Below are 21850 nucleotides of genomic sequence, written 5' to 3'. Positions count from 1 at the left end.
GGCTTTTGTGTATTTAAAAGAAACAAAACAAAAAAAAAACAATTCATGCATTGTCTGCTACGGATCAAGCGGCCGTTGGATTGCGTTTGAGTCCATTTTGAAGGAGCGTGTGCGGTCAGCGGACTCACTATGTTAGCAAGCTTTCTAACACAAGGTCAACTCAACCGCTGCGAATCATCACAGGTGCTCATGGAATGACGATGACCTGAAACGGAAGTGATATGCGCTAATTGATACATTTCTATGAAACCAAGATTGACTAATTATGGTATATGACCTCCTTGGAACCTAATATTACTATCTAAAACTTTCAAATTGATGATTGGGTATTGACCAACCATTAACAAACCAGTCGTATCTGATTGTCGTTGTTTTTCAGTTTTACTGGATGTTGACGTTGACGTCGACATTGTATTATCTTGAATATCAAGATCATTATTGTCGATATTCAACAATTGAACAGCTAACACTGTTTTCTCTTCTTCTGATATTATTCGAAGGATATCACCGATGACCCATTCAATATAAATCATTCCTACATTCTTTATTTTATCGAAATCTTCCGAGTTTTCTGATATATCTGCTGAAGGTCTGATCAAACCCTGTTCTTGTTCTTGAGGTTTACCACCATGTTCAATAGGTGGATAACCAATTACTATGATTCCCATCGCACCTATTTCTTTGGCTATCAACATCTTGTTAAGGAATGTGCATCCTCCCCTATAGACCACCAAGATGAAATTATTTGAGGCTATATCCAGATTTAGATTTTGTAGATGACGGATATCACATCCCTCGTACGGTTCACCCCTTTCTCTTGGAGGTATTATCAACCTGATAGGTTTATTGGAGTTTATCGCCCATCCTTCACTTTGCGTTTTACCGTTTGGAGGTACAGAAAAGCTTTGACCAAAAGTAGCTGTTGCTCCTACGGCATGTAACAATATCTGACCATCGCTGGGTTTCGTGATTTCGGTTTTGGGCTCAGAGGGATAAGTGAGGAAACGCAGGATGACTTCGGCTGGGTTTTCCGAGTCGACAGGTGCAGGAGATGGGATAGGTGAATGACCTCGCATTGCTGGATCAGTAATGATGACATTTTGGCCTTGTCTAATACGATGCGGTCCAACTGAAAGCAAACATGCGGCAAAACACACGTCAATTGGGCCGCCAAAGTCGATGATGAAGTCGGACCAGCGACTCACCATTGGCAACATCATAGCCTTTACCATCGAATCTCCATCTAACACCTAGTCTTAACCCCTCTATGTCGGTAATGTGGTAATCACCTGTGAGAGCATCCTGAGCCACTTTACTTGGCCCAGGCGATGGGTCCTCAGGCGGCGCGGAGTTTAGGTCAGTGGTGTTGAGCGGGGAAAGGACAATTTCGAAAGCCTATTTTACGAAGTTAGTCAGCTTGATTCATGCCCTCTAATGAGATTACTGCTTTTGGAGGTTACTGTGGACTTACAAATTTCGGTACATTCGGTGTTTTACAAATGCCTCCATCAAACCACAATTTCTTCCCATCTTCGATATCCACTCCCGTATTGTTCCAGCCGTATATTAATCCTCTAGCATAGTCGTAATCTGCTCTTCCCTCTATTCCCATCACGATCCCTTCACCCGGACCTGTCCCACCATATATGGGGGGTCGATAAGCTGGACACGTAGGGTTTTCACCCTTTCTCATAGATCGGCGAGGTATAGATGGAGGTCTTAGGAGGGACGTTGGCATTTTTAGTGAATGTCCTTCGGTAGTGAATACTTTATTGGCGTTTGGAAATGGGATATCAGCGAATAACAAATAGAGGTACTGTAGAATTTGGTAAGCAGAAGAGCTGTTTTCGGTAAAGTTTATCATATAAGCTCAAGCTCACTTTAAGAGTCTCTGATAACATGAAACTTTCCATTCTATCTTCTAATTCACCCGTCATGACGTTTTTCATAGTAGCGAAACCACATTTAGTCTTCGTGCGAGTTTTGAGATCGTGTAGTATCTTGTCGCCTACTCGAAGGTAGAATGGATCTTTGGTAGCCTGAAATCAAGCGATCAGCTCTCCCATTTACGCTGAACGCGGTGTAGCTGGACTCACTTGATATAGGTAGTATGTCGATTCTATGAATTCTGGTCTACCTGGGTATCCTGTCCATTCGATTTTCCTTTCATTCCATGCCCAATTTTCAGGCATTGCGTCGAACTTTCTCCATAAGTTCCAAAATACAAGATGTGACTTAATTGCTGATTCCAAGTCACCAGCTAGGACTTGCATAGCTGGTAAGAAAGCTGACAAAGAATCGATTGTAGAGGGTGAAGCGGGTTGAAGAAGTCGCGTTTGAATTGGTCGATACTGATTCCATATTCAGCATTATAAAAGTGATGGACATGAATAACTCACAATGAATCCATCATTCGTCCGTATGTGAGTTTGTACAGCTGCATAAGAGTCGTAAAATATATCATAATATGTATCATCATCTGCAGTTTATATCAGCTGAATGGACTGCGTATACCTGTTGGCAGAATTGACCTACCTAACATGACACCAGCTTTGACTCCATACTCGAAGAAGCTATCCATTCCTGCTCCTATACCGGTCATACCAGGTGCTAACCATTGTCCATGTGTAGCACCAATGGTATTGCCTAGTAGGTTCTGTGGAGTCCTTCTATTCCACAAAGCGAGATAAGCTTGATGTGCTAACGTCTGATGGTCCTGTCAGTCCATGGTCTTATAGACCGTTCGCAGTGATACTCACCTCAAAACGACCATCCCCAGTCAGACGAGAAAGTAATGCAAATTCAAGGAGTAAGCTCCCAGCTCCTGCGGTACCTTGCACATATCTCTTCAGCTTCACCAACTCATTCGTAATCGAATTGAAGCAGACTTACACGTTTCTACGCTTTCACCGCTAAGAACCCCTTTTCTCAAGTTAACCCTTGCATATGGTATTCCAGTAACAGTTCCAAAAGCTGGCAATAATCTTTTACCAAGGTCATGAGCTAATTCCAACATTCTTCCTTTATATTGTTTAACGTCGATTCCAATTGGTTTCTTACTTGACCAGCTCCAACCATTATCTAAGTCCAGCCCTAACTTTTCAGCTTGTTGTAATGGTTCATCAGGAAGTTCTTCCAAAGTTTGGTATGTGGATAACAAAGCTCCTAAAGCTCTAATGGTCATTTCGAAAACTTGTACTTTGACGTCTTGATCAAACGAGATTCGCTCTGCTACCAGTTTTACTGCTTTTGGAAATGCTGAAGGATGAACGATAGGTAAAGAAGATAAGACATCAAGTAGAGTCATAGATACATTGGCGTGTATATCGTTTATACCATAGTTGTTTGGATCGGAGTCGCGGTATAACGGCCCACAGCTCATAGGTCGCAGCTCATCCTGAATCGGACAATCTTAGCTAATGGACCTTATTTCGATTTTAACGTACAGCTGGATAAGCATATTTCATATATCCTTCGTAACCATGCTTGAACAGCTGTACATATATTATTAGTCTTCATGCTTGAGTAGATATGCGGTATGTAGCTTACTGAAGCAGTCTCATCTCTTAACTCTACCCTTCGTACATCTGACATAGACAACACACATGGTAGGTAAAGGAAGGTGTGAAGCCATGTGAGGTAGTGAGCTCGCATGAGAAGTCTGAGCCCGGGAAGGATCTTTCAGCCGCCCCAGTGTTCGTCGTGAATTCTTGGCAGAATGTGCGTATAGATGTGAAGGAGCAATCAAGTTATACTTGTCATTGAATCATATATGGAGACGAAATCAACGCGAATGAGGTTTAGCTTATTTATAATTCCTTTGTTATATTCCACATCATCATATTCTTCGCTGGTGGTGGAACTACAGAATCATAATTTCTTGTAAATGAAAGGATAATTCACATTGCATAGGGTATCATATCACGCGCTACAAATCATGCACAGTGGTATCGGCTTCTAATGGATATGTTGGTGATTTCTTGTGATATCGTATGAGAAACAGTGAGATCATTAAGCACAGAGGAGCGAGCTAGAATGCGATAGACGAAAAAGGATGTGTAGCGTATAAAGTAGAAGGCTGAAGTATGTGACGGTTGGAACACTAAGGTACTATATAACAGAGTCTAGCTCAGACCATATTGGTAGCGGAGGCTGAAGAACTACCGCCGCCGGCAGTGGAGGAGAGATCATCGATAGTAGAGCTTCCATCGGTGAAAGCGGAGCTGTTCTCGGTGGCAAAAGCGGCGCTGCCGGTGGCAGAACCTGAGGCACCGCTGTCAGTGGCAGAAGCTAAAGTAGCATCGGCAGCAGAAGCAGCGACGTTGGTATCTGTTGCAGTGCTGGAACCTTGAGCAGTCTGGGCAGTCTGGGTAGTCTGGGCAGCTATGACGGCAGGATCTGTTTGTGATTTGGCTGCTTGTATCTTTGATTCTTGTTGAGCTACGTATGAATTTGTTGGAGGAGCGATAGCCACGTAATCTTGATCCGTCTTGTCAATGGTGATGAACACTAAGAGTAGAACGATTACGTAGTGAGCGGAGTCACTGTCCTAGTCATGGGTGCGACTCACTTTGATCGGTGTTTTGATCGGTACAGTTGTAAAGGATCAAGCCAAGAGCTTCATCAGGACCTTCAGCATCGGTATCTTCATCTACAGTCAAACATTGACCAGTGCCATTAAGAGCTATTCGAAGATCATTGGTGACGTAAAACCTGACAATTGAGGGTGAGGAAGATAGATATGATCAGTTGCAATATCATATCGTGTCCAAATAGAAAACCCACTGTTCAGGCTCGTGGCAGTTACAAAACTCTTTGAGCTAACACAGTTGTATCATGGTCAATTCCAGGTTAAAAGCCTTTCTGGAATTGATATAAGCTCACCTGTAACTGGTAAATACCAGTACTATCTTGTACGGCGTCTAAAGCGAAGTTGGTGCCGTTCAAAATGAAGGCTCCTTCTCCAGGGACGACGTCCCAAGTTCTGGAGTTGTTTGCGGGGTTTTGCGCATCGACACATGGATATAAGTCGACAGGTGTTCCAGTCGTCAGACTCTCAAGAGGGTCGGCTGGTCGAGGGGAGAAACACTTCTCATCTCTAATGGACTGAACCTGTACACCATATACAGGTTCATGAGCATAAATATCGATAGGAATTGAGGAGGAAGAGTCGTATGCTGTAGTACCATCGACGCCACCTGAAGCGGTAGCGGAAGCGGACGTGGAACCACCAGTAGTGGAAGCAGGGACAGAGCTGGATCCGTCATCGGTTGCTTGAGAGGATTGAGTCGATGATGCAACACCCGAAGTATCAGATCCAGCTTGACCATTCTCGGTATCCTGCGGGAGTGGTTTAGCCAGGCCGGAGGAAGCTAATACGAGAAGAGGTAAAAGAGCGTATGAGGAGAACATCTTGTATATAGGATGAAACAACCTTGTCGATGATAAACAGGTAAGTTCTGAACTGAAGAGTCGGAAAAAAAAATAAAGGCTACTTTGCTGCTATGATCTTTTTGAGCTTATTAAAATAGATAATATAAAAACGAATGGTATATTTCTCTCTGGGGTATGAGTCTATCATGGATACTTATATACCCATGAATACGATCTGTTGTAGGCCATGCATCACGGTCCAATGAAAGGCAAGATACGGAGAAAGGACATGTCTGTTCAAACCATCTCAGTTCCTTTCACTATTGAAGATTGAATTGAAATGAAAGGTCAATGATGATATGGGGTATATGAAATTAAAGGTGTAAATAAGGGGTAAAATCACTACCTCCTGATTGTCTCTTCTCCTAGCCCGAATTATTGTTCGAAGGAGGGATGAGCAACACCTCTGTGATTAATCGAATTTTGCAATGTATCAATAGAACCGAAAATTTTAACCGAAGGATTCTCGGTTTGTAGATTGTTGCTTGAATGGAACAAGGGCAGGGGGGTTAGCTTGATTCATTAATCAGTCACGAATCCAAATGCTGAGTGACACTCTCCCTATCCTGGCGCATGATGACCGTCCAAATATCGAAAGGATAAATCATGGAAGCTGTCTACTTCGATCATTGGCGTTACCTCGTATCTCCTATGTGATTTCAGAACTCTGGTAAGATATCGTGGTTGGTATAAATGGAATCCTCCGAAATCAGTCTAACATCTTACGTACATTTCTTACGTTACTTTGACCAAACAAGTCAGTTCTGTGCAACATTACTTTTATTCAATATCGCAGACTCATTGTTACACGGTTTACCGATAGCAGCCAGATGCACGAACGCCGTGACAAGGTGAACATTGCTCTCGTCCCATCAAGTAGCTCGTTGATGCAGAACGTGTGGGCCGTGTCTTACAAAGCAGACATGATAGTCTGGAGACGCTCGAACGGGTGGACGCAAGATTTGTGATTGACATCCATGCATTCCATCCGTCTTTATAAAGCGTATAATGGTATCTATTGCACGTATCCTTTGCCCTTGTAACCCTCGGATGATACACCGGACTGAGCAGAGTTTCGTAGCATCAGTAAAGACATTCTGAGAGCAAAAAGGAGCAGGGAGAAGGGGGAGAGAGAAGGGAGAGAAGAGTGAGGGATCAGGTGAACAGTCCGGGTAGGGGGATAAGGGAGGCCGAGGGAGATGGAGAGGCGAAAAAGTTGGCGAGGCAATGGACGAGGGGAATGAGGAGGAGTTGGGACCTGAGAGGAGGGGGATAGAGAAGGGTGTCCAAATACTCACGATAGGGTTCATGTTTTGTGATCGAGCATATTCGGTCATTTGTTCTTGGTATTCCTTTGTCATGGTCTTAGGAGGAGGAGGAGCTATAGGGGTTGATAACATTAGTAAACGATAGATCGCAATACAGAGAGTGACAGGCGTTGCCAGTGGAGGACAGGACGTAGGAATAAAAATTAGAGACTCACCTTGAGATCGGGCGTAAAGAAGGGTACCGTAAGCAGCACCAACACAAGCAGCAACACCTAAGAAGACAGTGATCCCGTGACCTTTCTCAAGCGTAGGTTGACGAGGACCGTGAGGACCAAATGCAACGAAGTAGGCTACATGAATTTTGAGCGATAAGATCAAGGAAATATCGAAAAACAACAGAATTGATTCGAAGTGGTAGTTAATAGGTAAAGAAGCGAATATCAGGGGTCAGCTAATCATCTTCGAGTTATGTGTAATTGAGAGCCAAGCTAGGGAGTCGCTACCAATAGCGTGGGAAAGAAAGTGGAGCGATTAAGGGTTGTACCAGGCTCCTCTCCATCCCAATTGCATGCATATGCATGTCAATACCATCTTTCAAGCCATCATAGCATCTCTATGCATCCTCTTTGATCCATATGATTCCCAAAGACGATTTCGAAAAGGAACACGCGACGACATTGAAAGTGCGAATGTATATCACCCGGGATGACCCGGAAGCTTTGAGCCAATAACATTTTGTCCAAAGTGACGTTTTTCCACAACATCCTTTTTCCATCACTTCAAAATCGTGCAACACAGGACACGCGTAAAGAAAGGTAGATGCATGAATACTCACCGGCTTTCTTCTCATCTACAGTCAATTCTTTCCAGTCTTTCTTTTGGATTTGTTCGAGTTGTTGATAAACCTCGTATTGTGATTCGGCACTGAGTCCTTTCCATGATGCCTCTATGTTACCAAGTACTGCTCCGCTAGAATTTGACCTGGTAGATTGAACGGAGATGGTAGAAGCGTATCGCTTGAAAGAGAGGGGAGCGACAGCGGATCGGAGTCGAAGGATAGACATGATGACGGAGACTGTCTTTTGAAAGAGCTGAGTGGTGAGTAAGAAAAGGTGGTACAACAAACGAAGATGTGTATAACAATTATACTCGAAAGGATAATCAAAAGGAATTATAAGGATAAAACCGTTCAATTAGCGTCGAGTTGATTGCTTTCTCTCTGTACAGTCCGAGTTGAAAAATGCCTCATTCAATCCTTTACCGTATAACCAGCGGCGTTTTCATCTTTAATTCCGGGATAGGCACATTCCTCCGACTGCTTCCGACTCGCTTCCCCAGAGGGCAAGAGAATGTATTCCGACCATTCAAGCTAATGTTGATCCTTCGAGTCTGAATGAGACTCATCGAGATAACGTATGGTCTTTTGTCAGCGGTAAGATTAGCTGAAAGGCAGGGACAGTTCGGTTGATGCTAGCTCCGATTCCCCGATTTACAAATTCCAGTCGCGGTTGCTGGTGGTTCATAAGACTATCCTGTCATGAAAGCATTTGATCACTGATGTAACATACAGCCCGCAAATCAAGCTTGATGAAGCATGTTACCAAATATCCACAGTACTTTTGATCTTGTATGACTAACGTAGGAAATTATTAGAATTCCAGCCTATACCCTGCTCTGATGGTATCTAGCACATCACTGCTTACTGATTAACGGGAGTTCGTCAATCCTGCGACGTACGCATAAAACATAAGCTCAATCAGAAGCAACACAATCGGCTTTATCTTTCCAGCAAAAGTAGTCCGACTGCGACGTCTAAATCGTATTTGGGAGAAGTCAAGCTGAAACATATTGCTTCTCAAAGTATACTTGACGTCTTTCCGACGTTCAAATGTGTTTGTAGTGTGCAATCATCCTGTTGATCAAACGATATATTGATAAATACAGATCGTCGATCATCTAGAGCTGTCACTCTCATGCAAAATTTATTTTCTTTAGTTTGTGAGGCCATCTTGGTCCATCGCGCAGGGCGCACATTCGGAGGAATACCAGCAGCACACATTCGACTGACTGGAGCGTCAGGAGTAGATAGACTGTCTCACTGACGATCGCTTATGAAAATCGTTACAGGCAGGTCAGCTTAAACTCTCGTGATCTGCACAGAGGTTTGCGGTTTCCCATTCCTGCTCCTGAGGCATGGGGGGATTTGCTGCCAGACTGGTGCCAACCCTGCGTCTTTCTGACTGACATCTGGAGTCTGACTACTGCTCATACTGAGTTGATGCTTTTTATTTGCCGTGACGAACGGGGGGTTGCTTTGTGGTAGCTTTTGCTGCATATGCCGCGCTTTGTTGGGGGATACAGTTCCTTTTGTCAACAAAAGATGATGAGAAAACAGAGGTCAACTGTTTGATAAACTTATGACCGTTTATTTTTTGTGATGTCGACGTTTTTAAGCGGACAAGACCGATGCAACTGAACGGGGGTGACTGTGTGCTAGATTACGTATTGAAGCATCGGTGTTAACTGTCGGATATAAGCTGTGTGCCACTAATGTCACTTGGTTAATTCTGCTCATTTTGCACCAAATATATCGCCGTAATTCTCCGCCTCACTCACCATAGCGTGTGGTAATTTACAACTGTACGGTGTGTAATTGCTTTTGGTTCCTCGATTTGACCGCTGTGTGAATGCTAGCTCACTGCGTTGCTTGCTTGCTCGACTGCCTCCAGTGTGAGTTCGACGTTTGCGATTGAGCGTTGGATGCTATTCATCAACAATCGACTAATCTCATACAGTCTGTCTCTCTCTCTTCAACCATCAAGCTTTCTCGCTCTCCCTTCTCTTAAAAAAAACGACATTCGACCTTTCCCCCCTCGACTCGATTAGAATCAGGTGGATAAATTTGGAGGATTAGTTAAATATCAAAAATGTCACTTACAACACTCCCCGCCGATGTGCAAAAAGTTAGCCAAGAGGGCACTGTAAAGCTCTTTGGAAAATGGGATTCCGAGGGGTGAGTCATCTGTCCTATTTTGTGTAGTTCGCAGTGATTAGAAACACGGATAGCATTGAGATCGGAGTCGGAGTCAGTAAAAGAGGATTGGATCATTGAAATGGAGCAATGGGGACATTGATGTATCAATGAAGAGTGCACGGGACTAGATCAACGGAAAGGTTGGACAGAGATATAAGAGGCAAGAGTCGAAGAACGACGAAGCTGATATATTTGTCATTCACAGTGTTGAGGTTAAGGACATCTCCCTTACCGATTACATCAACGTTAACCACGCTGTCTACGTTCGTGAGTGTCATTTCCAGTATTGATAAGGAAGGACATCATTGTAGGACTATGGACGTATAAACTGATCGACGTTTGAATCGTAGCCCACACTGCTGGCCGATATGCCAAGAAGCAATTCGCCAAGGGACGAATGCCCATTGTTGAGCGACTTGTCAACGCGTAAGTCTATATTTCAAAATAGCTCGAACGCACCATGCTTTCAATAGGTCATAAAGCTAATCTTTCCTTGATTATATAGCCTTATGATGAACGGTCGAAACAACGGTAAGAAGATCATGGCCGTTCGAATTGTTCAACACGCTTTCGAAATCATTCACCTCGTCACCGAACAAAACCCCGTCCAAGTCTTGGTTGATGCCGTCGTCAACACTGGACCTCGAGAAGATTCTACTCGAATTGGATCTCAAGGTACCGTTCGAAGACAAGCCGTTGATGTTTCACCCCTTCGAAGAGTCAACCAAGCTATCTCTTTACTCACCACCGGTACTCGAGAATCAGCTTTCAAGAACTCTAAATCAGTCTCAGAATGTCTCGCAGATGAACTTGTCAACGCCGCTAAAGGTTCTTCCAACTCTTACGCCATCAAGAAGAAGGATGAACTTGAACGAGTAGCTAAATCTAACCGATAATTTCGATTTTGTCTTTATTATTCTGGTTCGGATCGATGGGGATGTCAGAGAGATTTGGGGGAGAGAGATGTCTTTTCTTTATCAACTGGATATATTTGGGATGATTCAGTTGATATTAGATTGACTCTGTTACTGTAGGATGATACAATTAGCCTATGAGATGCATAAGGCTTGCTTCGCATTGCTTGTCTTGGGTTGCATTCGACCCGTCTGTGATAAACCTACTGAATGTTGCTGTTAACTGCTGAACGTCAAGTCAACGATTATCGCCAAAAGAGTTGACGTCAAAAGCACACGCTTGCAAGACGATCAAGGAGACCACATATGTGATATTCATATATACAACATTCATGTCTGATGCAGAGCAGTCGCTCGTCTTATTACAACTACAATCTTTTTTTACCTCATACAATACTGAATCGTGGCTATACGCTCGTGTCAGGTTGAATAGCCAACTTGGCTTCTTTCTTGGCCTTCGCATTCGATTTGATCTTTTCAAACTAGAAATTGATGTATCATTAGCTCTTATGTAACAATGCAGGTCACACCCCAAAATGCATTGAGAGTTGACCGGTCATGATGCACAAAACAGTGAATCATGAATGTGGGCAACTTACACGTTCTTTGTACCTGTCAATCTGACTTTTCTGTTTCTCATTATCATTTTTTAATTGTCGAACTTCATCTTCCAATTCTTTGATCCTCTTCTTGGCTATCATTCCAGATCAAATGATCAGACCAAGATGACTCACAATGGACTAAGGGTGACTTACAAGAATCATCCTTTGATGGAATACTTCCACTTATAGTGGACGTTGGAACGATCCTAGTCGTCGATGCAGGAATCGAACCTGGACCAGGACCAGGAGCAATCAAAGAACCAGCTAATATTTGTGACTTCCAGACTTCTTGACCAGCCTTTACTCTACCTGCTTCTCTTTTCAATCCTTCCATAATTACTTTCAAACCTTTTTCCCTTTCTTCCAACTGCATTTGCAAATTGCGGTTGGACATCTCCAATGATTGTGCATGAGATGCTAAGGAGTCCAGCGAGGTTTTCAAAGATTCGTTCTCGAATGACAATTCTTCAGCTGTTTTGCTTGGTCCTCTATTCATTTAGCGCAGAACAGGTTGTCAGCAAGCGGTTGGCATTCAGATCTTGACAGTACAATTCCCTCAAGACTTTTGTTATAAGGAAATTGTCAACTCACGTGTTAGACTGTCTTCCTTTCAGTTCATCTTCACTCTCGCTCGATTGAGAATTAGTTTCTTTCCCTTTCCCTTTCCCTTTTTTGACGACGTAAAAACTTTCCTCATCGTCGTCTGCTTTGCCCTTCCCCTTCCCCTTCCCCTTTGTCTTAAGGTGCTCTTGACTGGCTCTATCACCTTTGACTTTGGCTTCAGTAGGTATATCGACAGTCGGTTGATTCACAGGAGCCGTAGCGAACATTACTGGACCACTAACTTCTTCAATCATGTTTTCTAACATTCCCCAAAACCTAGAGAATGGATCTAAACTATCTGGAGGTGAACCGAAATGAATGAATGATTCTTCTGTTGATGAGAACGTGGATGAAGAAGTTGATGAAGATGAGTACAGTGGTGATAAGGAAGGAGGCTCAACTGATGGCTGTCCTGACAGCATCGGATTAGCAGGGTGAGCGATAGAAGATGGTCGGAAGGCGAATGGTGGAATCGTTCGTGGTGGCGAGAGTCGATTACCTATGATTACCATAGCACACAGCAGCATCAGCTAGAGCTCTTATCTGATTCGGAGTCGAGAGAGTGCATTGACAAGAATAGAAAACCCACTAAATCCTGAAGAAGGTGAGATACCGAATCCACCTGGCATATTCATTCCTTCTCTTATACCTACCAGAGGTACTTCAGTGACTGATCTTCTTTGTATCGGTCTTCCTTCATTTACATTTTGAGCTTGTGGGCTTCTGGCCGGTGAACCTCCAGTCACCAGTTCCTTTTGAGTGGTTGCTATTCGTCTTTCGACATCTCGTAGTAATTTGCGATGTTGAGTGACTAGCATTTTCAAAGTATTTGCTTCTTCCCCTACACTCCCTTTGCCCTCCATATCTCTTTGAGCAGTCTCATACAATTGTACAGCTTCACTGTATAGGGTCAAAGCTTGGTGTAATGTGGATGTAGGTACAGAAGAAGGACGAAGTAAGGTGGAAGCTTGCGAAGAGAGCGTATGAGCTCTCTGTAATGGTTTCGAAGGGGAAGACGACATCGTTTACCAAAATGCAAAGCCAGTAAATCGTCTTATGCGAGCTGCATACCCTTGATGCGACTCATAGTAGGCTGGGTTCAGCGTATGTATGAAACTTTTAAATGATCAGAAGAGGGCAATAAGTAAGAGATCGAGGAAGGAATGGCGACATTCAAATGTCGGTTAAATAGATCTATGGTGATGAGATGATGAATAGAAAAGATGCCGTAATCTTAATCTCGTGATATTATGCTTATTGTTTTCAGACTAATGTCACTGCTCTACCGAGATTGATCGTATTTACGTCTTAACAGTCTTCAGCATATCTTCCAGCTGTACTTCACCCGGACTCACGAGATCTGTGAACTCATCATGGATCCAGTATTGTCCGTTGCATCAACGTCCGTTGGGGTGATCTCACCATCAACTGCACATACGTTGTCATTCATATTCACCACTTCTTATGTTGGTTCATTATATCTTTCCCAAATCCTATTCTCTTCTTCCCCGACCAAATCAAGGTCGGCATCACCCAAAGTCCAAGATGGGAATCCACCTGTTATACCACCGATTGATGATATACAAGTCAATGGCGAGACGGGTATAGAGAGAGGTCCAAAACGTGGATCAAGGGATCATCCAGAAACTATTAAACGTAGAATGACAGCTGTTACTATATCAACATCACTTTCACTTGCTGGTGTATACCTTACCATCAACAATATCTCCCAGAAACCGCTGCTGAGCTTAGGGACAGGATCAGGACTGGGACAGAGTATGACTGTGTTAGGTTTGAGACTACCTACGTTTAAAGCTGGATTATGGGGTTTAGTTGGACCTTGGGTATTAGCTCCAATACTCGTGACGGGACCGTTACTGGCCATGTTTCTGGATGGCGAATTACCTATAATAGGGAACAGATATCATGGCGAATCAGTCACTCAGAGGATAGGCAGGGGTTGGAGAGAACTGGGCTTGATCGAATTGAGGAATTATGGTGTCGTGAGTACAAAATTCATATTACGAGGTCCAAGCACGGCTTCAGATGAGATGGAATTATTGGCCGGATACATGTTTTGATCGATGAAACAGGAAGTACAGCTGATACGGATCATATCTTATCTAGGGTCCCATAACAGAGGAATTAGTATTCAGATCTACAATCTTGTCAGTCTCGATATTAGGTGGATTATCATTCAAATCTTTGGTTTTCGGAACACCACTGTGGTTCGGCATAGGTTAGTACAGCGTATACTCAAAACCCTTCTCCACTTTCACGTGATGTTGCACGCTGCAGTCTTTTGGAGGGAGATGGTATCCACTGTTGTGTGTCTCAGTTGGGTGTAAAACTGACTCAACTGTTATTGTATATTAGCTCACGCACACCACGCTTTGGAGACGTTCCGTAAACAAGGATCTACCAAACAAGCTGCTATTCAAGCTGTTTTAGGGTGCTGTAAATCTATCTCTTGAAGGCCCATATGGAAGGCCCCGTACTGATGTAATGATCTGATAGTATTCCAGCTAAGCTATACAACCTTATTTGGATGGTTCGCTTCTTATCTCTTCCTCAGAGCCGGTACGTCCCCCTCATTCCCCCTCTCTGTCTTTCTCTCTTGCCCCCCTTGTCTTATTCTCCTCCATCTTCTTCCCTTCCTTTTGGCCCTACCCCCGCCCCTCTCTCCCCGTTCTCGTTCTTCCTTTCCTAGTCCCTCCCTTCACCGCTGCATAACCACAATTGTCTTCAGCTTCTTCTTCTCCACCCTGCGAAAGTTTCACCTATGAAATCGCGCACCTCACACCCGCTCACACTGCTCAGGTTCGGTCATACCGCCTCTCACTTCCCACATATTCTGTAACGTAATGGGTATTTATCTACCCTCTACAGCGATACACAGACATCAAGAGAAGAAAGCCCGTGAGTTTACCTTCTCATGATAGATGAATTAAATGTATGCTAATCTAATGTGGTCAGTGATTTGGGGAAGTTATATAGCTGGAATAATAGGTTTCATATGGGGAGTCAGGAAAATTTAAATCGTATCAATACCATCCTGCTGAAAAACGCAAGCTGGATTTAAGTCATGAGAGAGGAGAGATTGTGGGATATATGTCAGAACACTTTTTATGTCTAGAACAACGAAAACGCATGTTTATGTCCCGAAATGATTATAGTACCAGTCATTTGTCATATACCCTTGGATTGTCAATATACGAAAGCATGATTATACCTATGTAAAGAGTAACCTGACCATTAATCTCATTGCTTGCACTATACCTGATGTTAGCAGGTTCATGGGGCATGGGTGGGAGACGTGAAACATTGGGATTCGTGCCATGCGATCGGGACAGGTCGGCAGAAGGTTTAACAGCTTCCACTGTGCTTTTGACTATCTTGTGTTGCGTCAGCAGCTTCATCGTTAGTACCAAATGATAGCTTCGCTTCTGCACATGAATCAGCGGCCGTCTGTTATGGGACTCGGAGATATGCTTTAAGATATCGTTGAGTCTGAAAGAGATGACCCCAGAGATATGATATGTCTGAAAACGGATGAAGGGACGGGATTGTCCTGCCTTGATTTTTTCTTAATCGCTCACAAGCAAGCGGTCTTTCGTCCCAATTCCTTTGCATCTCACTGTGTTAATCGCATTTATTGCTCCCTGGATGAACACGATGCTCAGCTTGCCAATGCAGTGATTCGCAAAGTGAATGAGAGTGAGAAATGACCGGAGAAAGCCGTGCGAGGATTTGATCCATCCATCATCGTACAAAATTGACCCCCTTTGATCAAAATCGATGCCCCTTCCTCAATTGCTCAAGCTCTCCAGTCTTCAGAACTAGACGACTGTGCCCGCATTTGCTGCGATACGGGGCCAAAGGTCGGCACATTCTTTGGCAACTCTGAAGATGAAAAGATAAGTTAGAAAAGATCTCTCGGAGAGGAGGAAAAAGAAAAAAACTGATTTTCGATTTTGGCAGTCAAAATTGCAGATTTGAGAGGATTGTGATGAATTTTCAAGTGAAAGAACGTGTACTCACGGTCCGTTGATAGCAGATCCCTTCATCTCACCCTTGGCGTTGACGATAACACCTGCGTTATCCTCGAAGTAAAGGAAGATACCATCCCTTCTTCTCCAAGGTTTTCGTTGTCGGCAGATAACGGCGGGCATGACTGTTAGGCGATTTCATTGAGTACCAGAGAACGACCAGGTGTATAAATGCACAGATGGGCGACAGGAAAATAAAAATAGTTGGAAATCGCGTCAAGTTAGCGGCATATTTCCCTCTGACAAGCTGAAATATATCTTTGACGTACCCTTCTTTCTGAGCTCTGGCTTACCCTTCTTGACGGAAGCCATAACCATATCACCAGCAGCGGCAGCGGGAAGTCTGTTAAGTCTAGCACCGAAACCGACAACTGAGATAACGTAGAGGTCTACAAACAATCCCAACCAAGAATATTCAACACGTTTTCTCACCCATGATGCAGGACTAATGAGACTCACTCTTAGCACCAGAGTTATCGGCACAATTCATGACGGCTCCAACGGGAAGACCGAGAGACATTCGGAATTTGGTACCGGCAGCGGCAGCTATATGATTCCAACGATCATCAGTTGATGCTCTCCAACTTCAACCAAGGACAGATCGCAAGTAGGATTTGGACGATTTCGGTGTCGAAGTCGTGTTTCTTGTTTATGTCGTGGGTGTTCATCCTATTGTCGACTTGTCTAATGATATCCACTGAACCTCGCTCCCTCCTGGTGATCTACATGTCCCTTGCTTCATATCCTACATCGCTTCCAAGAGATCCTCTATGACTATCGTCCATGTTCTAGTTCTACCTGTCGATTGTCGATTATTGAGAGCCCATTTCCTTCTTCTCTCCTTGACCGATTTCCGAACCGTCCAAATCCTTTCTTTGCGCTATACAGAATCAGAGTAATCACTCACATTTGGCTGACATCTTGGATTGTCTTTTTTTGTTATTTGAAGGATGAAGAAAGTATCGAAATACGAGACGATTAAAGGTTTTAATGGATTAGATCCAAACCACCACCCAATGCACTACTTCACCAAAGAAGCAAAAACACCTCCATGCCACCTGGAAAAAGTGCCAATTGGAGATTTTCAGTGTCACCGGAGTTTCGCGGGTTTACAAAGACACCCTTCATCTTTCAGTCCAAGTGGCATTGACATCTGGAGCAAAGTGGGGGGAGACAACAAGACATTGAGACAAAAAGGAGATAGAGCAATTGATTCCGTAATCTACGCGTCGTCGCGTGGCAATCTTTCAGGTGAGTCAACCGTAAAAAGTGCATTTTACGAAAGATACAAGAGGTGGGTCGCGATCGAGAATATTATTATTGTTGATAAAGTGATTGAAAAAGTTATCAAAGGAGCAGCATTCACATATTCATACAACCTTGGCAGCAATACATATGGATTGCACTGCTCACACAAGTGACCTATACTGTATCTGAGAACAATAGTCATACACATATAGTGCATTACAATAACATTCATGTCACCAACAACATCGACAACATCACCTGAAAACCTCCCTTCACTCTCTCATACCGCTGCCACATCTGTGTCCACCTCTATGCCTGTATCTCCCCGGACTGCTTCTCCAGGCTTGGTGGAGCAAGTGAAAGCTACTAATGGAGAAGGTGACGGTCAAGAAGAGAAGGTAGATATGGAAGAATTGGCACAGGAGATCAAGGAAGAAGGGGAATCCGATCCTCAGGTGAGTATTGTTTTGACGCTCTTGCGTGAAAGGGAGATTGTGAAGCGAAGGACCAAACAAAACACTGCTTGTCCCCCTGAGCTCGAAGGGATGTGGAGAACGCAGCTGGTGTATTAGACACAGCTCAAGATTGACATAGTACTAAGTTTGGTTGGATACACACAAGCACACCGCTTTGTGTGCTCGGTTCTGAGAGTATCTCGTCAGCACAGAAAAGCTAATTTGCTCCTTTGTTTATGCCTTGTTCTGTTAATGTATCGACACTCGATTGAAATTGTACCATCGACTCATACTTACAATAAATCCCATCTTCATTTATAATCACACCAATCATCACACCAACAATGTATCCAACTTCACCAAATTCCGATACTTCTCTGCCTCCTGTGGATGTACATCCGAACGATCACCGATACCAGGCTGCTGCACGAGCCTCTCGACTCTCTTTCTTACTAGATAAATCGACGATCTACGCCAAAATCATCGGAGAGCGAATGGAGCGTCAGCAAATAGAGAAGCAAAAAGCAGAGCAGAGAGCTGAAACCAGAAAGGCAAATAAAGAGAAGAAAGCCGAAGAAGGTCAAACCACCACAAGAGGCGGGACGAGGAGAGAAAAAGTCAAAGTTGAAGAGAAAAATCAGGAGAAAGAAGTCAATGGCAACAAGCGAAAAAGGAGATCGGAAGGTGGAAGAGATGGAAAGAGATTGAAAGTTGAAGAAGAGGAGGTGAGCTATCACCGCCAATAGTAAATGCCCTAGCTGACGAGATGGCAGGATAAAAATATGGATGTAGAGGATGAAACACCTCTCAAAGAAGAGATAAACGGCAGTGGCGAAGCTGAAGTTGACGGAGCCGATGCGAATGACGACGATATTCAGTACTCCTTCAAACAACCTGAGTTAGTCACAGGAGCTAAGCTGAGAGATTACCAATTGGCCGGTGTTCAATGGATGATCTCATTGTACGAGAATGGCCTCAATGGTATCTTAGCAGACGAGATGGGTTTAGGCAAGGTGAGGCAAGACTCGCTTGGTATATCTTATAGCTATCTAGCTAATATTAATTCGCATAGACATTACAAACAATCTCCTTCTTGGCACACTTACGATCAAAAGGTACCTGGGGACCATTCCTCATAGTCTGTCCATTATCAGTACTAAACAACTGGTGTATGGAATTCGAGAAATTTGCACCATCCGTCCCTGTAAGCTGCCCTATCGGTCCGGTCACAACAAAAGCTGACTTGCTAAATCGTAGGTACTGATGTATCACGGTACACCAGAGCATCGAGCTGATCTTCGTAGAACACGACTTACACCGCCCACGTCAGCTGGAGTAGGTGGATTAAAAAAGGGTAAAGGTGCTAGAAAATCGACTGGATCAGCCATTAAATCAGGTCAAAACGACACTGCAACTTTCCCTATTGTAATCACCACTTTTGAAATATGTATGAAAGACAAACAATTCCTCAGTGGATTGTTATGGAAGTTCATTGTCGTTGATGAAGGTCATAGATTGAAGAACTTTGATTGCAAGTAAGTGAGCTGGAAGATGGCAGACATGCGAAGTAAAGCTAACGATTGTATCGCAGACTTATCCGAGAGCTTAAATCCTATACCAGTGCAAATAGGATGATCTTGACCGGTACTCCTCTACATGTGAGTGATCAATTAATCAGGCCCGAACATCTTTGGCAGGAGCTAATCAGAGCTGTGTATAGAATAATCTGGCGGAACTGTGGTCGCTGCTGAACTTCATCCTACCGGATATATTCGATGATCTCGATTCTTTCCAGCAATGGTTCAACTTTGACGAGATGAATCATGGTCACACCACCGAAGGTCTGCTCAATAAATCATCTGTTGTAACGTCCCTACACGCCATCTTGAAACCGTTCCTACTACGTCGTTTGAAAGTGGATGTCGAAAAAGAATTACCACCAAAGAAGGAGTATCTCCTTTACGCTCCACTAACGCAACAGCAAAAAGATATATATCAGGCCATCGCTTCTGGTTCAATTAGACAATTCCTGATTGACAAAAAGTCTGGAGGCAATGACGAAGCTGTACCTGAAGAAGAAGAGGTCGCCGAAGCAGAATCGAGTGAACTTTCTACTGGAAGAGCATCAAGGAAGAAAGACAGAGTCAACTATAAGATCGAAGAAAACGATTCCAAGTTCATTCGAGATCTTGAGAACGGGGTCAAAGTGGAAGAACCTAGTGGTGTCAAAGAAAAGTCCGCTGCTGAGATTGGTAGAGACTGGGCAATGCAACAAGCTAGTAAGTTGGACCGTCCTATCGTTCCTATAGAACGTCTTGCATCTTCTCTGGGAGGGCTACTGAAGATGAGGATTGACGTGCGACTCTATAGGGAAATCCGTCAACAATATGCGGCTACAAAATATCGTCATGCAGTTGAGGAAGATCTCTTCCCATCCATTCCTGTTCGACTGGCCGATCGATAAAAAAACAAATGAATATGTAATTGATCAAGAATTGGTGAATGCAAGCGGTAAGATGCTGTTACTGAATCGACTACTCGATGCTTTGTTCGAAAGGGGACACAAGGTGTTATTATTCTCGCAATTCACGACCATGTTGGACGTAGTCGTAAGTGATCTTGATTGACTTTCTCATTTGTGGAACCGGGCTGATTCATCTGTCCGAATGCTAGGAGGACTGGGCGACTCTTCACAAAGGATTTAAAATATGTCGAATTGACGGTTCGACATCCCAAGAATCTAGACGAGAGCAAATGCACGAGTTCAACAACGCCGGCGACGATCCCGAAGCTTGCAAATTGTTCTTACTATCAACAAGAGCTGGTGGATTGGGTGTCAACCTCGTCGCTGCCGACACAGTTATCTTCTTTGATAACGACTGGAGTGAGTACCCGTACCTCAAAACAGCCAGTCAAGGGTTCTTTTTGCGTTCGTCTATTGATTCTTGCTTTTCCACTACTCAGACCCTCAAATGGATCTCCAAGCTCAAGATCGAGCTCATCGAATCGGTCAAACTCGACCCGTCCTCATCTTCCGTCTCGTATCTGCACATACAATCGAAACCAAGATACTGGCCAAAGCAGGTTCCAAGCGAAAGCTCGAAGCTCTGGTTATTTCTCAAGGCAAATTTGGCAGAGTGGTGGATGAGAACGGAAGAGTCTTATTGGGCAAGAAGAGCAAAGCAGAAACCACTGCTGAGATGGCTAAAGCTCTTCTGGAACTGGACGGTGAAGAGATTGACGTTGTCAGTAAAGATGATAAGATCATTAGGTGAGTAAACGTTACCTGTGTGATAGGATTGGAAAAGGAAGCTCATGAATGTGCTATCGGGTTCAGTGATTCCGACTTGGACATCCTACTGGATCGATCACCTGCTGCATACGCCAGGCAAAAAGGATGGTCTGCTGGATTGGGCAAAGGTGGAGCTGATCGTAAAGACCAAATCAAGAAAGGAGAGAAAACAGCGTTCGAAGTGTTCGAAGCTGCCAAAGATGATGCCGGTGGTCTGGACAAAATGTTTGGTGGTGATGGTGAGGTTGATGAGGAGTAGGGTGCTTCTCTGAATCCTTTTTGTCTTAGGAGAGCGAGAGAGCATACATGGTGATCTGAGATGGTATATGGAATTAAAGTTGTATTGAGACATCATACCCTGCATTATTGTATCACATTAGTGAGTTTAATAAATTAGTAGCGACAGTAGACGGTTACAGTAGATAGATATGTTGTTATAGATTCGTGTGCCAGAAGTGGATGAATGGATACCTTTACACATTTAATGGAATATCACTGAATATATCTGCTCTGCGCTACTCTCGTTAAGCATAACTCGCGATGTCCGTACCAAAATAGAGATCTGATGCCTTTACGCTTCAACCTCTGCATCTTCAATTTAAAGTGGTGAATTCCTGTTCAGACTCTGTAACATAGGGGTGAGGTCATGCAAGTCGAAGCTAGAAGATTAGCGAGAGTTTCTCTGTGATTCTGTTGAAAAATGCCTGAATCCTGTCCCCTTCCTCTTCCAACGTAGTCAACGCAATTCAGAATGGTGAGCGTATTGATTGCTAAGCTGTAATAGAGAGAAGAATGCGGGTCGTCCTCCAGGTATAAACACCTTGGTAAATAGAGACTACCTCCACCCGACATACCAGCTTGACCGGTTCTTTCCGGTGCCGTAGCCTCGATCAAGTTTAAACAGGAGCAAAGTTACGGAGCTAAGGAAGATTTCATTGATGATTTTCTTTGG

The 21850-nt window shown here is 43.7% G+C and overlaps 8 protein-coding genes across 8 annotated transcripts; 3 read left to right on the top strand and 5 right to left on the bottom strand.

Annotated features, from left to right (window-relative positions):
- Window positions 1–263: 263 nt before the first annotated feature.
- IL334_000377 (uncharacterized protein) lies at window positions 264–3654 on the bottom strand (the record flags this gene model as incomplete). The annotated part of the gene is made up of 11 exons (XM_062932161.1): window positions 264–1129; window positions 1206–1395; window positions 1472–1816; window positions 1881–2039; window positions 2097–2351; window positions 2400–2479; window positions 2536–2707; window positions 2760–2833; window positions 2893–3397; window positions 3447–3494; window positions 3550–3654. 11 exons carry the CDS (start codon window positions 3652–3654, stop codon window positions 264–266), a joined length of 2799 nt encoding a protein of 932 aa, XP_062788212.1.
- A 475-nt stretch (window positions 3655–4129) lies between these two features.
- On the bottom strand, window positions 4130–5412 carry IL334_000376 (uncharacterized protein; the record flags this gene model as incomplete). Its single annotated transcript, XM_062932160.1, has 4 exons — window positions 4130–4509; window positions 4571–4713; window positions 4786–4820; window positions 4885–5412. The coding sequence occupies 4 exons, from the start codon at window positions 5410–5412 to the stop codon at window positions 4130–4132; spliced, it is 1086 nt and encodes a 361-aa protein (XP_062788211.1).
- A 1036-nt stretch (window positions 5413–6448) lies between these two features.
- IL334_000375 (uncharacterized protein) lies at window positions 6449–7765 on the bottom strand (the record flags this gene model as incomplete). Its single annotated transcript, XM_062932159.1, has 4 exons — window positions 6449–6496; window positions 6732–6814; window positions 6917–7051; window positions 7537–7765. The coding sequence occupies 4 exons, from the start codon at window positions 7763–7765 to the stop codon at window positions 6449–6451; spliced, it is 495 nt and encodes a 164-aa protein (XP_062788210.1).
- A 1863-nt stretch (window positions 7766–9628) lies between these two features.
- IL334_000374 (40S ribosomal protein S5) lies at window positions 9629–10631 on the top strand (the record flags this gene model as incomplete). Its single annotated transcript, XM_062932158.1, has 4 exons — window positions 9629–9714; window positions 9941–10002; window positions 10086–10161; window positions 10241–10631. The coding sequence occupies 4 exons, from the start codon at window positions 9629–9631 to the stop codon at window positions 10629–10631; spliced, it is 615 nt and encodes a 204-aa protein (XP_062788209.1).
- Window positions 10632–11056: 425 nt separating this feature from the next.
- Window positions 11057–12876, bottom strand: IL334_000373 (uncharacterized protein; the record flags this gene model as incomplete). Its single annotated transcript, XM_062932157.1, has 5 exons — window positions 11057–11131; window positions 11249–11343; window positions 11405–11739; window positions 11843–12353; window positions 12444–12876. The coding sequence occupies 5 exons, from the start codon at window positions 12874–12876 to the stop codon at window positions 11057–11059; spliced, it is 1449 nt and encodes a 482-aa protein (XP_062788208.1).
- A 351-nt stretch (window positions 12877–13227) lies between these two features.
- On the top strand, window positions 13228–14892 carry IL334_000372 (uncharacterized protein; the record flags this gene model as incomplete). Its single annotated transcript, XM_062932156.1, has 6 exons — window positions 13228–13857; window positions 13982–14093; window positions 14231–14311; window positions 14372–14434; window positions 14675–14773; window positions 14831–14892. 6 exons carry the CDS (start codon window positions 13228–13230, stop codon window positions 14890–14892), a joined length of 1047 nt encoding a protein of 348 aa, XP_062788207.1.
- An 801-nt stretch (window positions 14893–15693) lies between these two features.
- On the bottom strand, window positions 15694–16423 carry IL334_000371 (60S ribosomal protein L23; the record flags this gene model as incomplete). Its single annotated transcript, XM_062932155.1, has 4 exons — window positions 15694–15757; window positions 15896–16028; window positions 16173–16292; window positions 16363–16423. 4 exons carry the CDS (start codon window positions 16421–16423, stop codon window positions 15694–15696), a joined length of 378 nt encoding a protein of 125 aa, XP_062788206.1.
- A 958-nt stretch (window positions 16424–17381) lies between these two features.
- Window positions 17382–21157, top strand: IL334_000370 (uncharacterized protein; the record flags this gene model as incomplete). Its single annotated transcript, XM_062932154.1, has 11 exons — window positions 17382–17606; window positions 18026–18331; window positions 18380–18619; window positions 18679–18810; window positions 18864–19141; window positions 19198–19264; window positions 19327–19885; window positions 19977–20215; window positions 20280–20490; window positions 20571–20877; window positions 20944–21157. 11 exons carry the CDS (start codon window positions 17382–17384, stop codon window positions 21155–21157), a joined length of 2778 nt encoding a protein of 925 aa, XP_062788205.1.
- Between the last annotated feature and the right edge of the window lie 693 nt (window positions 21158–21850).

The sequence above is a fragment of the Kwoniella shivajii genome, chromosome 1 (assembly GCF_035658355.1).
Source record: "Kwoniella shivajii chromosome 1, complete sequence".
Taxonomy (NCBI): domain Eukaryota; kingdom Fungi; phylum Basidiomycota; class Tremellomycetes; order Tremellales; family Cryptococcaceae; genus Kwoniella; species Kwoniella shivajii.
The sequence above is the reverse complement of the archived record's forward strand: the minus strand, read 5'-3'. Positions and strand labels throughout refer to the sequence as shown.